Raw genomic sequence first — 13,540 nt, forward strand, 5'->3', positions numbered from 1 at the left:
TTAACCCTGGATCAACAAGTTCTGCTCATAATTATTTATGCCTTGTCATTTCCTGTTTGAACTACTGTAACATGATCTACATGAGATTGCCCTCAAAGACCATTCAGAAGGTACAAATAGTCCAGGATGTAGTCATTCAAGTAGTTACAAGTGCACCATGGGACAACGACATAATACCAATGGTTTACAAGCTGCAGGGATTTCTGGATGCAATTCGAGCTGATTATCACTTATAAAGACCTTAATAACACACAGCGGGATACTTGTAAAAAACTGTCTATTCCCAATTATTGTTGCCCATCCCACAAGGTATGATAGAATGAGTATGTTCTGGGTTGCTTCTATCAAAAACCATCAGTGATAGGACTTAGGATATGTACCTTCTGTAATATGTTTTTTGGATTTTTATATACTGTAGTTGTTTCAATTTGATGTTAGGTAGGTAACATACAGGTTGTTCTGTTTAGGAGACTTGGCCACACAAGGTGGGTGAATGAGTGAGTGAATGAATGAATGAATGAATGATACTTAGTTCACATAATTCACAGAGTATCCATTTAAGAGTAAATGTTATTTATAAATAGAAATAATAATTTAAACCTTACACAGGTAGTCCTCAACTTACAACAGTTCACTTAGTGACTGTTCAAAGTTACAATAATACTGAAAAAGTGACATAACCATTTTCCACATTTACAATCATAGCAACATCTCCTTGGTCACGTGATCAAAATTTGAATGCTTGGCAAGTAGTTCATATTTATGGTAGTGTCCCTGTGATCCTCTTTTGTGACCTTCTGATAAGCAAAGTTAATGGAAAGCCAGATTCACTTAACAACTGTATTACTAACTTAACAACTGCAGTGATTCACTTAACTTTGACCAGAAATATCATAAAATGGGGCAAAATTCACTTAATATGTCTCACTTAACAGAAATTTTGGCCTCAATTGTGATTGTAAGTCGAGGACTACCTGTATGCAATATACAATTGCAAGTATACTAGATATACTAAGACAGGGTTTGTATACTGCACTTTGCTTGTACAGCCATTATTTGTTTTAATAAGGATTCTTAAATAACTGAGAATTGCCCTGAGCTATTAAGCTGTAATTTAGAAACCACAATGTCTAGTTTCACATGAAAACACAAAAGATCCTTCTCTGTGGGCGCCCCGGAGCTATGGAATCAGTTACCGGTTGAGCTCGGGATGGGGCCCGATCTTCGCTCCTTCCGTCGCAACCTAAAGACATTCTTATTTGAACAAGCCGGCCTGGCCTGATGGGGGATGGGTGGGGTTTTTTATTGTTATTTTAATATTTGTATTTACTGTTTTTAGTGGGCATATATTTAATCCTTTTTTAACTTTTGTAACTCTGTATTTTTTATGCTTGCCCTGTTCACCGCCCTGAGTCCTTCGGGAGAAGGGCGGTATATAAATAAAATTATTATTATTAAAAGACTGTATATACCCAGTATAGGCTTTTAATTTTATCTTTAGCAAAACATTTACAAAAGAAACATCTCATATTTTCTGTTACTGAACATGACTTCATCTATATCATTGTGACAATGTTATAATATACTGATAATTTTCATTGATATTTTTGTATTAAAATCTATTTATAGTTGGTTTTCTGTTGGGAAAAAGATTAAAATATAATCTGGTCATATCTCACCTAGCTTTTCCAGAAGAATTTTTAACTTTCCTGAATGACTGATTTGCTGTAGATCTTGTGGAAAGAGTCCTTGGTGAAGCACGAACAAAACTAGATGGTGGTGTTTTGGGGATCTTCTTTATTAAATGAGAAACCCATTTCTTCTGATCTTCCTGACAGGATGCCAACAGCAACATGTCTCTTGCTGAAGTTATGTCGTAACTTACTATTCAGAAGAAAATAGAGCCAAATTGATTGAGAAAAAGAATATATAGCCTATTTTGCTTGCAAACTATATTATCACCACTATCTGCTTTTCCTTCCAATGAGAGCCTTAGTGATGCACAAGAACAGCATTTAAAATACATAGAATATAAAATATAACCAAATTATTTCATTAAAAAGCTTACTGACTTTCACTAACAATCTGGCACTGAGTGTCTAAGATTCATCTGAGAAGCTTACCTATGTATTGTTATAAGGAAGCACTTGAGATCAATTATAGCAAAATTAAGATCTGAATCTTAAAGAGTTCATCCTGATGGTTAAATGATCAGACAATAGAGCAAGTGATAATTTTTAAATATTTGGGTATAGTTTTTCATAAGTCCACCAAATGTAGGCACATCAAGATTATGCAAAGATCAGCAATAGCAATACCATCTTTTCACTATTCCAGATGGGCACAGCATTTTCTCAAAATGCTAAAGTTGTATTTGGTTAAAGTGCATCTGAAACTTTTATTGGAAGCTCATTGGAACCTTACAGCTCCTTTCTCCCTTTGGAAACAGACCAGTTTAATTTCTAAGGAATATATTCCATTTGGGCAGATAGTTATCTACTGGGATAACAAACACAGAGGTACCTCTGATTAAAGTGGAGCAGACATATGGATATGTATTACTGTCCACTAGCTAAAATGTTTTTAGAAGGCCTTAATTCTCTAATTATGATGGATTTGTTTATGATTGAGACAACAATAAACAGATCGTCCTTGCAAAAAACAATATAACATATTGCTTAAAAACATAAATCCATCTGAACTCAATTAGATTGATACATATGTACGTACGTACGTACGTACATACGCACCCACAAACACACACACTGGATTCCAGGCAAATTAATCAGGATTTAGGTCAACAATTTCAGCAATAACTTTATACATGCATACAGTGTATTGGAACCATTATAAACACACTGAACAATAGTTAAAAACAATTGACTCGTGTCATACCTTTACATGGTGCTATTAATTCTTCTTTTTTATCCAAGTGATCTTTGTGGCACTTAACATGGCATCGCCGACATTCCAGTGCAGGGGGTGGCTTAAATACGTGCCATAGAGGCTTGGCACAAGCCTCACAATTGGCCCGAAAATGGTATAAAGTTGGAACAAATTCATGACCTTTATGATGCAGAAAATTTGTCTTCTCTACTGGCTGTATTGATTCTACTTCCAAGTCTTTTCTACACTCTCCCTCATTGGCATATAGGATCTGAGTAAAGCAAAACAAAAAAATGTAAACATTTGTGTCAGTCCCTGACACTGTATAAGTAGTGAATATTTAAAAACAAATATGCAAATGTTTTTTACCTGAAATATTTTGGGTATTTCTTCAGTTTCTGCTCTATAAACATCACCCTGTGTAACTGGTCTTACATGGAACAATTTACTAAAATGAAATTACATTGTGTTAATAATCATTCTCAGTACAAGGCAAATTTATCATCTAGTTTAACAATAAAGTGTTAACTATTTAATGTTAATATCCCATATTCATAGGGGATATTCCTTATTGTGCCCATGTAACACACCACTTGATCAACACATAATATTCGTAAATGAAAAAAAAATACATTAAATACCAGAAAAAGAACGCCAACTTTTTTAAAGTGATGACTGTAAACATTATTTATGTAATCTGTATTTACTGTATTTACAGTTTGAGAACGTACATATTGTAATTACAGTGGTCCACCATATTGTGCTAAAGTAAAATATACTACTGAAGTTTTTAATTTTAGATGATTTTGACAAAAGTCCGAAATGAACACAATTTTTAATTCTTTTAATCATCTTAAAACAAGAACTCCAATGATAATGATCAATCTGATTTTGGCAACAGAGTAGAATGGATATTGGATAAAATGTGTTTGGTGACAATGTCTACAATGTCAATATAATTTCTGTGACAACCATAGTTATTTTTTTTAATGATAAATTCTATACTGTAGAATTCTATAGTGTATATATGCTATATTTCTGCACCTTGCAATTACCGGTTTATAAACCTGTAATTTACTTTATAAATTTATAAAGTAATATAAATAGTGTGTGTGTGTGTGTGTGTGTGTGTGTGTATTTAGTCACATGTATTTATACCTATTTATATTACTCGTTATGCACAAAATACTGTAAGAAGAATATTCTGTCATCTTCTAAAAACAGTTTTCCCCTCAAGCAGTATAAACCATGTCATAGAGAAAATCCCTCCATATGACCTCTAAAAGTTGAGTCAAGTTGCTTGCACAACCAAAAATAATCAAGTATAAACTACAAGATTATTACTATGTGGAAACAAATATTATACAGAATAAAAAAAAAGAATTAAGAGATAATATTCCTTTTCAGGCAGTTATTCAAAATACTTCATCCTTTTCCAAGAATTCTATTTCTGGATTTTGCTGGATTCCAAAAATCAGGAAGAGTCTGGTAGCATCTTTTTATTTTATTAAAAAACATAATCTTTTGAGAGCTACAGCTACTTCATCAGATGCAATGGAGAGACTAATATGATGTAGGTTTAAATTAAGATCAAGTGAAAAGGTAGGAAGAGACAGAAGACAGGTTACCGTAGTTATGCAGATGCAGATTACATGTGAGAGAGAATATAAGTAGCAGTAACAACTAAATTGTGTTAAATAAACATTGTGTTTAGCAATATCATAAAATCTTTTGTTATATGAGTTTTCCAGCATAATTGAACAAGAAATTTCTGGAGGCCCCTCCATAGTTTTTTTGAGAGCTATCATGGAGTGTCTTATTTCTTTTCCATCTTGGAAAAAAGAAAATTTTGTCAGCACAATTGAAATGAAGTTAACTGCATAACTAGCATCCTCAACCCAAATTTAATTCATACATCATTCTAGTCACTCCATTGCAGCTGAAGTGAGATATAGCTCATAAAAGCTTCTCCATTTTAATAAAATGTGTTAGTGTGAAAAGGTGCTATCAGACTCCGAATTTTCTTACTATTGGAGAATAACATGGCTTTCCAATATCTACTGGATTCTACTGACTACTGTGATTTAAAAGCTGTTTTCTATGTCCAACCTGCCTCTAAGTATTTGCAGTATTTATTGAAGTGTTTTTAAATCAAGAATGTTCTGGAATATACTTTTTAAAGTTTAGAGAAAATAATTTGGAAAATGACTAGGAAGAAGGATAATTAAAGTCAATTACACTTCAACAATCACCTACGGTCTTTTTAGACTTCAAAATTATTTTACTTTTATCTCAAATTGATATCAGAAAAACGTACTCTATATCCAATACCATAGATGGATTAGATTGCTCTTTATCCTGTTCATCATTATAGAACAGAATCTTCCTGCTGCTGACCACAACATACTGGGGGGGAAAGGAAAAGAAAAGACATCATTAGAGACTTATGTTATTTGCTTGGGATGAAAATCATTTAAAGCAAGTCAAATTTTCTGGGCAAACAGAAGGCATGAAGTCTTGTATATATAAGCAGCTATAGAAACTTAAATTAACCACCTGTATATTACAATAAAAGGTAAACAAAGTAATACAAAATATTTTTTTAGCCAAATTACATTTTTGGTAACACTTTAAATGCATTAGTATCAAAATATTTTCATATCTGGGTTAAATAACTTTAAGTTCTGCATGGTATGATAAATATAAATTATAAAAAATATTTAAATATAAATTGTAGATAAAATTATTTTAACAGCAGACAAGATTTCATATAATAGTTTCTCTTATTTTTTTTGGTAACTGTAATGTTTCATATCTGAATTTGAGTTGATTAATTCCCATTATAAATACAATTTTTTCTTTATCTGTACTCTAGATTCAAGTCAAAATCAGTACTTGATTTGGCTCATGAAAGGTAAGTTATTGGATACCTGCTTCTTCCACCCATAACGTTTAATATTCCCTTTGCTTGGTATTGAAAGCCAGCCCTCTATTCTTGATTCTGTATAAAAACCGATATATATTGGTTAACATTTTATTCACATAGAATTATAAAGAAAAGATTTGCTTTCATGCAGCCATTAGCAATGATCAAACAAACTAATAAAATAGCAAGAAGTAAGCTTAGCTAAACAAGAAAAAGGACTGAAGCTTTTTTCATGCCTAGTCACAAATTCATTTACCATGGCACTATTGCAAAATCTGCAAAGATGTTATAAAACTATATCCAACACTGTTTCAATGGGTGTGTTTTAACCTAATTGACAGGATCTCAATGGGCAACTGTTTCAGCATAAAGGTGTTTTACAAAAATTATATTCCTAATTTCATAATAGAGTGGGAGCAATTAAATATTTTGCATAAATATACAGTAGTTGAAAGCAACAATGAAAGTGCAAAAGAGCAAGCAAAAAGTCCCCATTTGTCCCATTACTCACAGAAGTTAAGAACAGAAGAGAAATAAATAAGGAATGTGGGAAGAATCAGCTAGATATAAAGAATAAGAAAAAAGCAATTTATTCCATTTTAAATGACAGAGAATGATAAAATGAAAGAACAAATTTATGATGTGAAGCTTAATTAAAAATTAATAATTAGCTGATGAAATTCTTGATTCTCATATAAAAAATATCAAAAACACATTACATCCAAATTCAAGTTACTATTATTGAACTAAGGGCTCTTGATATGAAGCTACTTGATAAGCTATATATTAAGAGAAATTATCAGGTGTATGGATTTGTACAAAATAGTGATGTAAATATTAAAATTCATATATCTTTGTGATGATAACATCTATTTTCATTTACCATACAAATGTATAAAATATAGAGGAAAAAAGAAAAAGTAATATTTAAAAGTTGACATGTTATCTAAACAGGATAGTACAGGTAGTAATCGTCTTACAACAGTTCATTTAGTCATCGTTCAAAGTTACAATGGCACCGAAAAAGGTGACTTATGACCATTGCAACATTCCCATGGTCATGGGATTTATATTTGGATGTTTGACAACTGGTTCATATTTATTACGGTTGCAGTGTCCCGGATCACCATTTGCAACCTTCTGACAAGCAAAGTCAATGGGGAAGCAAGATTCACTTAACAACGGTGTCATTAATTTAACAACTGCAGTGATTCACTTAACAAATGTAGCAAGAAAATTTGTAAATGGGGTAAAACTTACTTAACAAATTTCTCACTTAGCAACATAAACTCCGGGCTCACTTGTGGTCATAAGTTGAAGACTGCCTGTATTTTTGGTATAACATGATGGAGAATTACAAAGAGTTACTCTCTTACCTGTAACACTTCCGTCTGTTTCATCAGCCTGAAGGCTGGCAACACTAGTAGAGTCCATGCCTTGCTGCAAATCTAAAATTTTACTACGTAATTGTTCTATATCACTCTCTTTACTGTCCAGCTGCATCTGAAGTTCATTCCTGTATGTGGACTCTTCCACCAGTTGCTGTATTCAACAGAAAATGGGGTAAACCATTCTTCTATCTATATGAATTCAGCTGGTAATTAACAGTAAAGTCAATTTTCATAAACAATTTCCATTTATATCACATTAACAGAGCGCTATAAAGCATATTGTTTAAAGTTATTCTGTCCCTGCTGGGAAATGCCAGGTGGGAAAATGAATTTCCAAGCCACTGAAACAAGTTTGCATAGTGCTCATATTCAGATACTGGCTGAGTATCAGCAGAGATGACAAAAAAAAATTGTCACGTGAAATGAACTGGGATGACTTTTGAACTTGTGGATCCTGAGGAAGTGGAAGGTTTCTCACAATGTTATCTCCATCACCTATTGATTAGCTGCATGTCTCATCTTGTTAGTGAAAGTTACCTTGAACAAAGGGACCCTAAAGTGTGCACTGTCTCAAGAAACCAGTAGAGAAGCTGGATATTTTAGATAACTATCAACCTGTCTCCAACCTTCCCTTTTTAAAGAGGTTAGTTGAGAGTGGTGGGCTGTACCTACAGAAGGGCCTGGATTAAAAAGATTATCTAGATCCTGGGTGTCCAAACTTTTGCTTGCCTAGGCCATACTGAGAGAAGAAAGAGTATAGAGAAAAGCAACAAAGATGATTAGAGGTCTGGAGGCTAAAACGTACAAGGAACGGTTGCTGGAATTGAGTATGTCTAGTTTAATGAAGAGAAGGACAAGGGGTGACATGATAGCAGTGTTCCAATATCTCAGGGGCTGCCACAAAGAAGAGGGAGTCAAGCTATTCTCCAAAGTGCCCGAAGGCAGGACAAGAAGCAACAGATGGAAACTAATCAAGGAGAGAAGCAACCTAGAACTAAGTAGAAACTTCCTGACAGTTAGAATAATTAACCATTGGAACAACCTGCCTCCAGAAGCGGTGAATGCTCCAACACTGGATGTTTTTAAGAAGAGACTGGACAGCCATTTGTCTGAAATGGTATAGGGTTTCCTGCCTGAGCAGGGAGTTGGACTAGATGACCTCCAAGGTCCCTTCCAACCTATTATTATTATTATTATTATTATTATTATTATTATTATTATTATTATTATTATTATTATTATTATTATTATTTTATTCATAAAATATGAAACTCAGTCAACTGAACACTCAAATTGACTGGCAATGGTTGACACGGGTTGCTGCCAGCATCCTAGGTATCAACCAGGTATCTCCTTAAAATGTAAGATGTTCCAAGTAGCGCAGTTTTTTGTAGCTTTGCTGGAGTTATTGAAGGAAGCTGCAATTTCTTGATGTATTTTGTAAAGTTTTTGGAAATAGTTCCCAGTGCCCCTATGACAATGGGTATCACTGTTATGCGTTTCATCCATAATCGCACTGTTTCGATGGCCAGGTTGCGGTATTTCGTAATTTTTTCCAGTTCTTTTTCTTCAACTCTGGCATCTCCTGGTACAGCGATATCAATCAGCTGTACGCTTCGGTTCTCTACAACTGTGATATCTGGCGTGTTGTGTTCCAAATGGCGATCTGTCTGTATTCGGAAGTCCCACAAGTTCACCCTCTCATTCTCAACAACTTTTTCCACCCTATGTTCCCACGACTTTTCGGACACAGGCAAGTTGTATTTTTTACACAATGCCCAGTGGATTAGTTTAGCAACTCGGTCATGTCTACTTTTGTAATCAGTTTGCGCAATTTTGCTGCACTCACATATTAAATGTGAAACAGTTTCAGCTTTGTCGGTGCAAAGTCGGCAATTTGGATTGTCAGTGGATTTTTGTATCTTCGCTTTCGTGGCATTAGTTTGTAGTGCTTGTTCTTGAGCAGCCAGTATTAAGCCTTCTGTTTTTTTCTTTATGGTTCCCATCTTAAGCCATGCCCATGTCAAGTTGTTACACATTTTCTTTCAATGTTTTTCAAATGTTGTCCATGCAAAGCTTTGGTTTTCCATCTATTTAATCTATCATCCAGCCGTTTTTCCTTATATTCTGCCTTTGTTTGTTATTTTGATAATGCTCTCTGTTTTCACAGCCTGCAGCAATTTTTCTGTACTTTGATTCACAGTCATTCAAATTTCGTTTTTGTTCTTCTACAGTTTGGTGGATTTGCAGTAGCCCTCTGCCCCCTATTCTTCTTGGCAGGTACAATCTGTCAATGTCACTTGTGGATGTAGAGTGTGGTGCATGTTCAAAGGTTTACGTGTTTTCCGGTCTAGGTGTTCCAATTCGGCTAATGTCCAGTTGATCATTCCAGCTGAGTAGCATATCACTGGGACTGCCCATGTATTAATGGCTTTAATTATATTTCCACCATTCAGCTTTGATTTTAGTATTTTGCGGACTCTTCTGATGTATTCCTTGTGTTGACTCTGACTTTTCCAATAAAGATGTTATCTGCTTCCAATATGCCTAGGTATTTGTAACCGTCATCCTTTGCTAGTGCTTTCATAATATTTCTGTTTCCCAGTTCTATTCCTTCTATTTTTCCCATTTTTCCTCATTGCATGGATAATATAGCACATTTTCCAAGTCCAAAGTCCATTCTGATGTTGCTGCTAAACAGTTGAACTGCATTGAGTATTGATTCAAGTTCATTGTGGCTTTTCGCATACTGTTTTAAGTCATCCATGTATAGTATGCTGGCTTGAGATGTGGTATTCCAGTTTTGTGTTTTGTAATATTATTGTCAATGGAATTAATGCGATGTTGAACAGTAGTGGTGAAAGTGAGTCCCCTTGGAAGATGATGATGATGATTAGTTTTGAACTGTAAAATATTAATGTATATATAAATAACCAATTTCCTTTAAACATTTTTTATCTTGTGGGGCCATATTACTAGTTGTCCAGGGCCACATACAGCCTGTGGGCTGGGCATGCTTCATCTAGACTCTTTTCAGTTGTGTCTCAAGTTTGGTTATAGGATGGAACTGGAATCAAGCAAAACTAAAAGCTCTAGATAGGAAGACCAGAAAAATAATGACAATGAATCTTGCTCTTCAGCCATGCAGCAATGTTGACAGATTCCACCTGCCAAGGAAAATTTATGCACATAGAATGCTCTTGTGGATAATTTGTAATAGTTTCCATATAATAGAATTGAAATTAGAAACAATTAAGAGAAAGATCTACTATAATGTACATTGGAATATTCTGCTTTTATATGGGTAACAGTTTAATTGATAAAAATTTTGTACCGTATTTTCCGGCGTATAAGACGACTGGGCGTATAAGACGACCCCCCAACTTTTGAGATGATTTTCAAGATTTTTTGTCTTATACGCCGGAAAATCAGCGAGCCCGGGAAGGCACGCCTTCCCCTCTCACTGTGGAGGAAGCAGGGCAGGCTGGCGTCTGGCGGGAGCCGGCAGGGCAGTCCTGCGCACGCGCGCGCTCCCCAGTTCCTAAGGAGTCCTCGGGGAGCCATGGCAGACGCCTCACGCTCTTCCCTCTTGAGGCAGCATCAGCGGAGCCGTCCGGCGTCAGGCGGGAGCCGACAGGGCAGTCCTGCGCACGCACTCCCCGGCTGTTAAGGAGCGCTCCTTAGCAGCCGGGGAGTGCGCGCGTCTGCAGGACTGCCCTGCCGGCTCCCGCCCGACGCTCTTCCCTCTTGAGGCAGCATCGCTCCCCGGCTCCTAAGGAGTCCCCGGCTCCTAAGGAGAGGGGAGGGCGTGCGTTCCCGGGCTCGCTGACTTGCAGCCAAGCCGGAGCCAAAAGGGGCTTTTCCTTCCACCACCCTTTGGAATATACACAAGAGCTCCCGGGGTCTGGCGTTTGCAAGGGGGAGGGGAAGGGGCTGAGAGGCTCTTGGGGGTGGGAAGGGAGAGTCACGTTGGAGGGGGGACTGGACTAAGGAGGCTTGAAGTTGCTTTGCAAGAACGGGGGCACTCGATTGATTTATGTACTATTTTCCGGCGTATAAGACGACTGGGCGTATAAGACGACCCCCCAACTTTTGAGATGATTTTCATGGGTTAAAAAGTCGTCTTATACGCCGGAAAATACGGTAACTCAATCCCTTTCTTCTCAATAAATCTTAATAAGATTTAGTGAAATTCATGGTTGTCACCTTTAAAGTTCTATTTGATATAGAATCTGAATTCCTTAGAGATTACCCAACTCAAGTGGAATTAGGTATGAGAATGTTTCTTCTACTGGCACTAGAACTCCTCTATCAAGTAGTCTGGGCACACTATTTCTTCTGTTCTAAATATATGATAACAGGTATTTCAATCAGTTGCAAAAAAGAGAGAGAAATAGTGGCTGAGTCAATACACTGACAGATAGGATAAAAACGGATAGCCTAATAGGTGGAACTGTGAGATAGAGGCAAACAAATGGAAGAAAACAAAAATTATGTGCTGGACAACAAATACATAGATTTAAGTAAACTGATGGATTAAGCATTGTTAAACAAGAAAATTATGTAATGTAATCCTAAAAAAGAATAAGTGAATAAACAGTACACTTGGGAGATAGTGAAGAAAATTGGTATTGCTCTGGAGAAATTAAGTAGCTTGCTATTTTAATTTGTCCACAGCAGAGAAATGACATTGGAGTGGTTGCATGTTGTCAAGCTCTACATCTGCCTTATGCTTTTGCTGCAATTGTTGTGGGGAAGATTGTACAATAAGCAAGAATGTTCTAATTCTTCTTGTATGCCTTTTTCCCCCAATCATTTTGCAAGCATATTACCCTGTCAATAGGAAATTAGGACTAAGGAGCAACACTGTGCTCAAGAAATAATGTCTAATTGCTTCTCTTTTTAGATCTTTCTATTTACAGTAACAGCAACCTAAGAGAGATTTAAGGCAGCAATGGGGGCCTACCAATCAATAACATATTCAGCCTTCAGGTTGTCTTCCTTTCTTTGGGATATTCTACAACACTTAATGGATTCATCAACCCAGAAGAGTTATATTTTCACTGCCCTATCACATATTGTCCCTTTAAGTGAATAATACAAATTAACCACAATGTTTGAACAAACTGAATTTGATATATCTTTTAAATATATCTTTGGCCTTGGTGGAGCAGTGGGCTAATGCCTCCTTAAGTAACACCAGCTGCCTGCAATTAGTGCAGGTTCGCATCCCACCAGGCTCAAGGTTGACTCAGCCTTCCATCCTTCCGAGGTAGGTAAAATGAGGACCCAGATTGTTGGGGGCAATTAAGCTGACTTTGTAATAATGCCGCTTGGGGGGGTGTATGAAAGCCCTAATAAGCAGGCATATACATAGAATGAAGGCTACTGCTAAGCTTGTAAGCCGCCCTGAGTCTTCGGAGAAGGGCGGGATATAAATGGAATTAAAATAAATAAAATAAATAAATAAATCTGAAATATAGCTTGGGTTTCAAAGAGAATATGATCAGTAAATCTATTTGATAATTAAGTTAAAAGTCTTACCGCTTGCATTTCATTAAGCTCCTTTTGATATTTTTTTACCATCTGATTAAATTTCTCCTTTTCCTGGTTAAGTTCCAACTGTAACTTTCGGTTTTCTTTCTCTTTTTTCTTGAAATCTTGCATATTTACTTTCTTTCTATCTAGTTTAAAATCTTTTCGATTCATAATCTCAGCCAATTTGTTGACAGCCTATTGCATATTAAATAAGAGAGCATCAAAGTAGACACATTAAAACAAATTAACCTTGGAATGTAAGCATAGAAGAGTTCTATGTAGACAATAAATATCAAATATTATTTTACCACCTGAATATTTTGTGAAGAACATCCTCAACTTAGTCTATTAAAGACACAGTAGATAATTAATAGCTTTACTTTGAGTTAATTAACATTTTCTCTTGGAAGCCATTTCATTTACTTTTTAAAACAACCTCAAATGTTAACATTTCACAACATAAAATGAGTTAATAAATACATGTATCTCACATCCATCTGGAACACACTTTTAGGGCTAAGTCATTCTAACTCATACAAATAACCATGAGCTATCTAAGGAAGCACTTTTTTGTACATGTGTCGGTATTCACTCCTGATGACTGCCTAGGCAAGTCTCTTAAGTTTTCTTGGCAACATTTTTGGAAGTAGTTTGCCATTGCCTTCTTCCTATACTGTGTGCACAATTATTAGGCAAGTGAGTATTTTGACCATATCATGATTTTCATGCATATTTTCAACCTCCAAACTATATAAATGTGAATGCTTAATGGACATAAGCAAATCAGGTGATATGTATT

At 35.7% G+C, this 13,540-nt stretch overlaps 1 protein-coding gene across 4 annotated transcripts in view; it reads right to left on the reverse strand.

The window, feature by feature from the left end:
* The window catches only part of ROCK1 (Rho associated coiled-coil containing protein kinase 1), an 84,809-nt gene that overhangs the window by 8,098 nt on the left and 63,171 nt on the right, over positions 1 to 13,540 (reverse strand). For 3 of the 4 annotated variants that reach the window (XM_083360519.1, XM_083360520.1, XM_083360518.1), the window contains 7 exons: positions 12,748 to 12,936; positions 7,189 to 7,354; positions 5,817 to 5,887; positions 5,204 to 5,292; positions 3,256 to 3,334; positions 2,896 to 3,157; positions 1,680 to 1,884 (listed from right to left, as the gene is read on the reverse strand). In XM_083360519.1, the coding sequence (XP_083216645.1) occupies positions 1,680 to 1,884; positions 2,896 to 3,157; positions 3,256 to 3,334; positions 5,204 to 5,292; positions 5,817 to 5,887; positions 7,189 to 7,354; positions 12,748 to 12,936 (1,061 nt within the window). Of the gene's footprint in view, positions 1 to 1,679; positions 1,885 to 2,895; positions 3,158 to 3,255; positions 3,335 to 5,203; positions 5,293 to 5,816; positions 5,888 to 6,323; positions 6,373 to 7,188; positions 7,355 to 12,747; positions 12,937 to 13,540 lie in introns of those variants that run through there. The other variant, XM_083360521.1, reaches the window with a different exon arrangement.

This window comes from Vipera ursinii (genome assembly GCF_947247035.1).
Source record: "Vipera ursinii genome assembly, chromosome: 3".
NCBI classification, from domain to species: Eukaryota; Metazoa; Chordata; class Lepidosauria; order Squamata; family Viperidae; genus Vipera; species Vipera ursinii.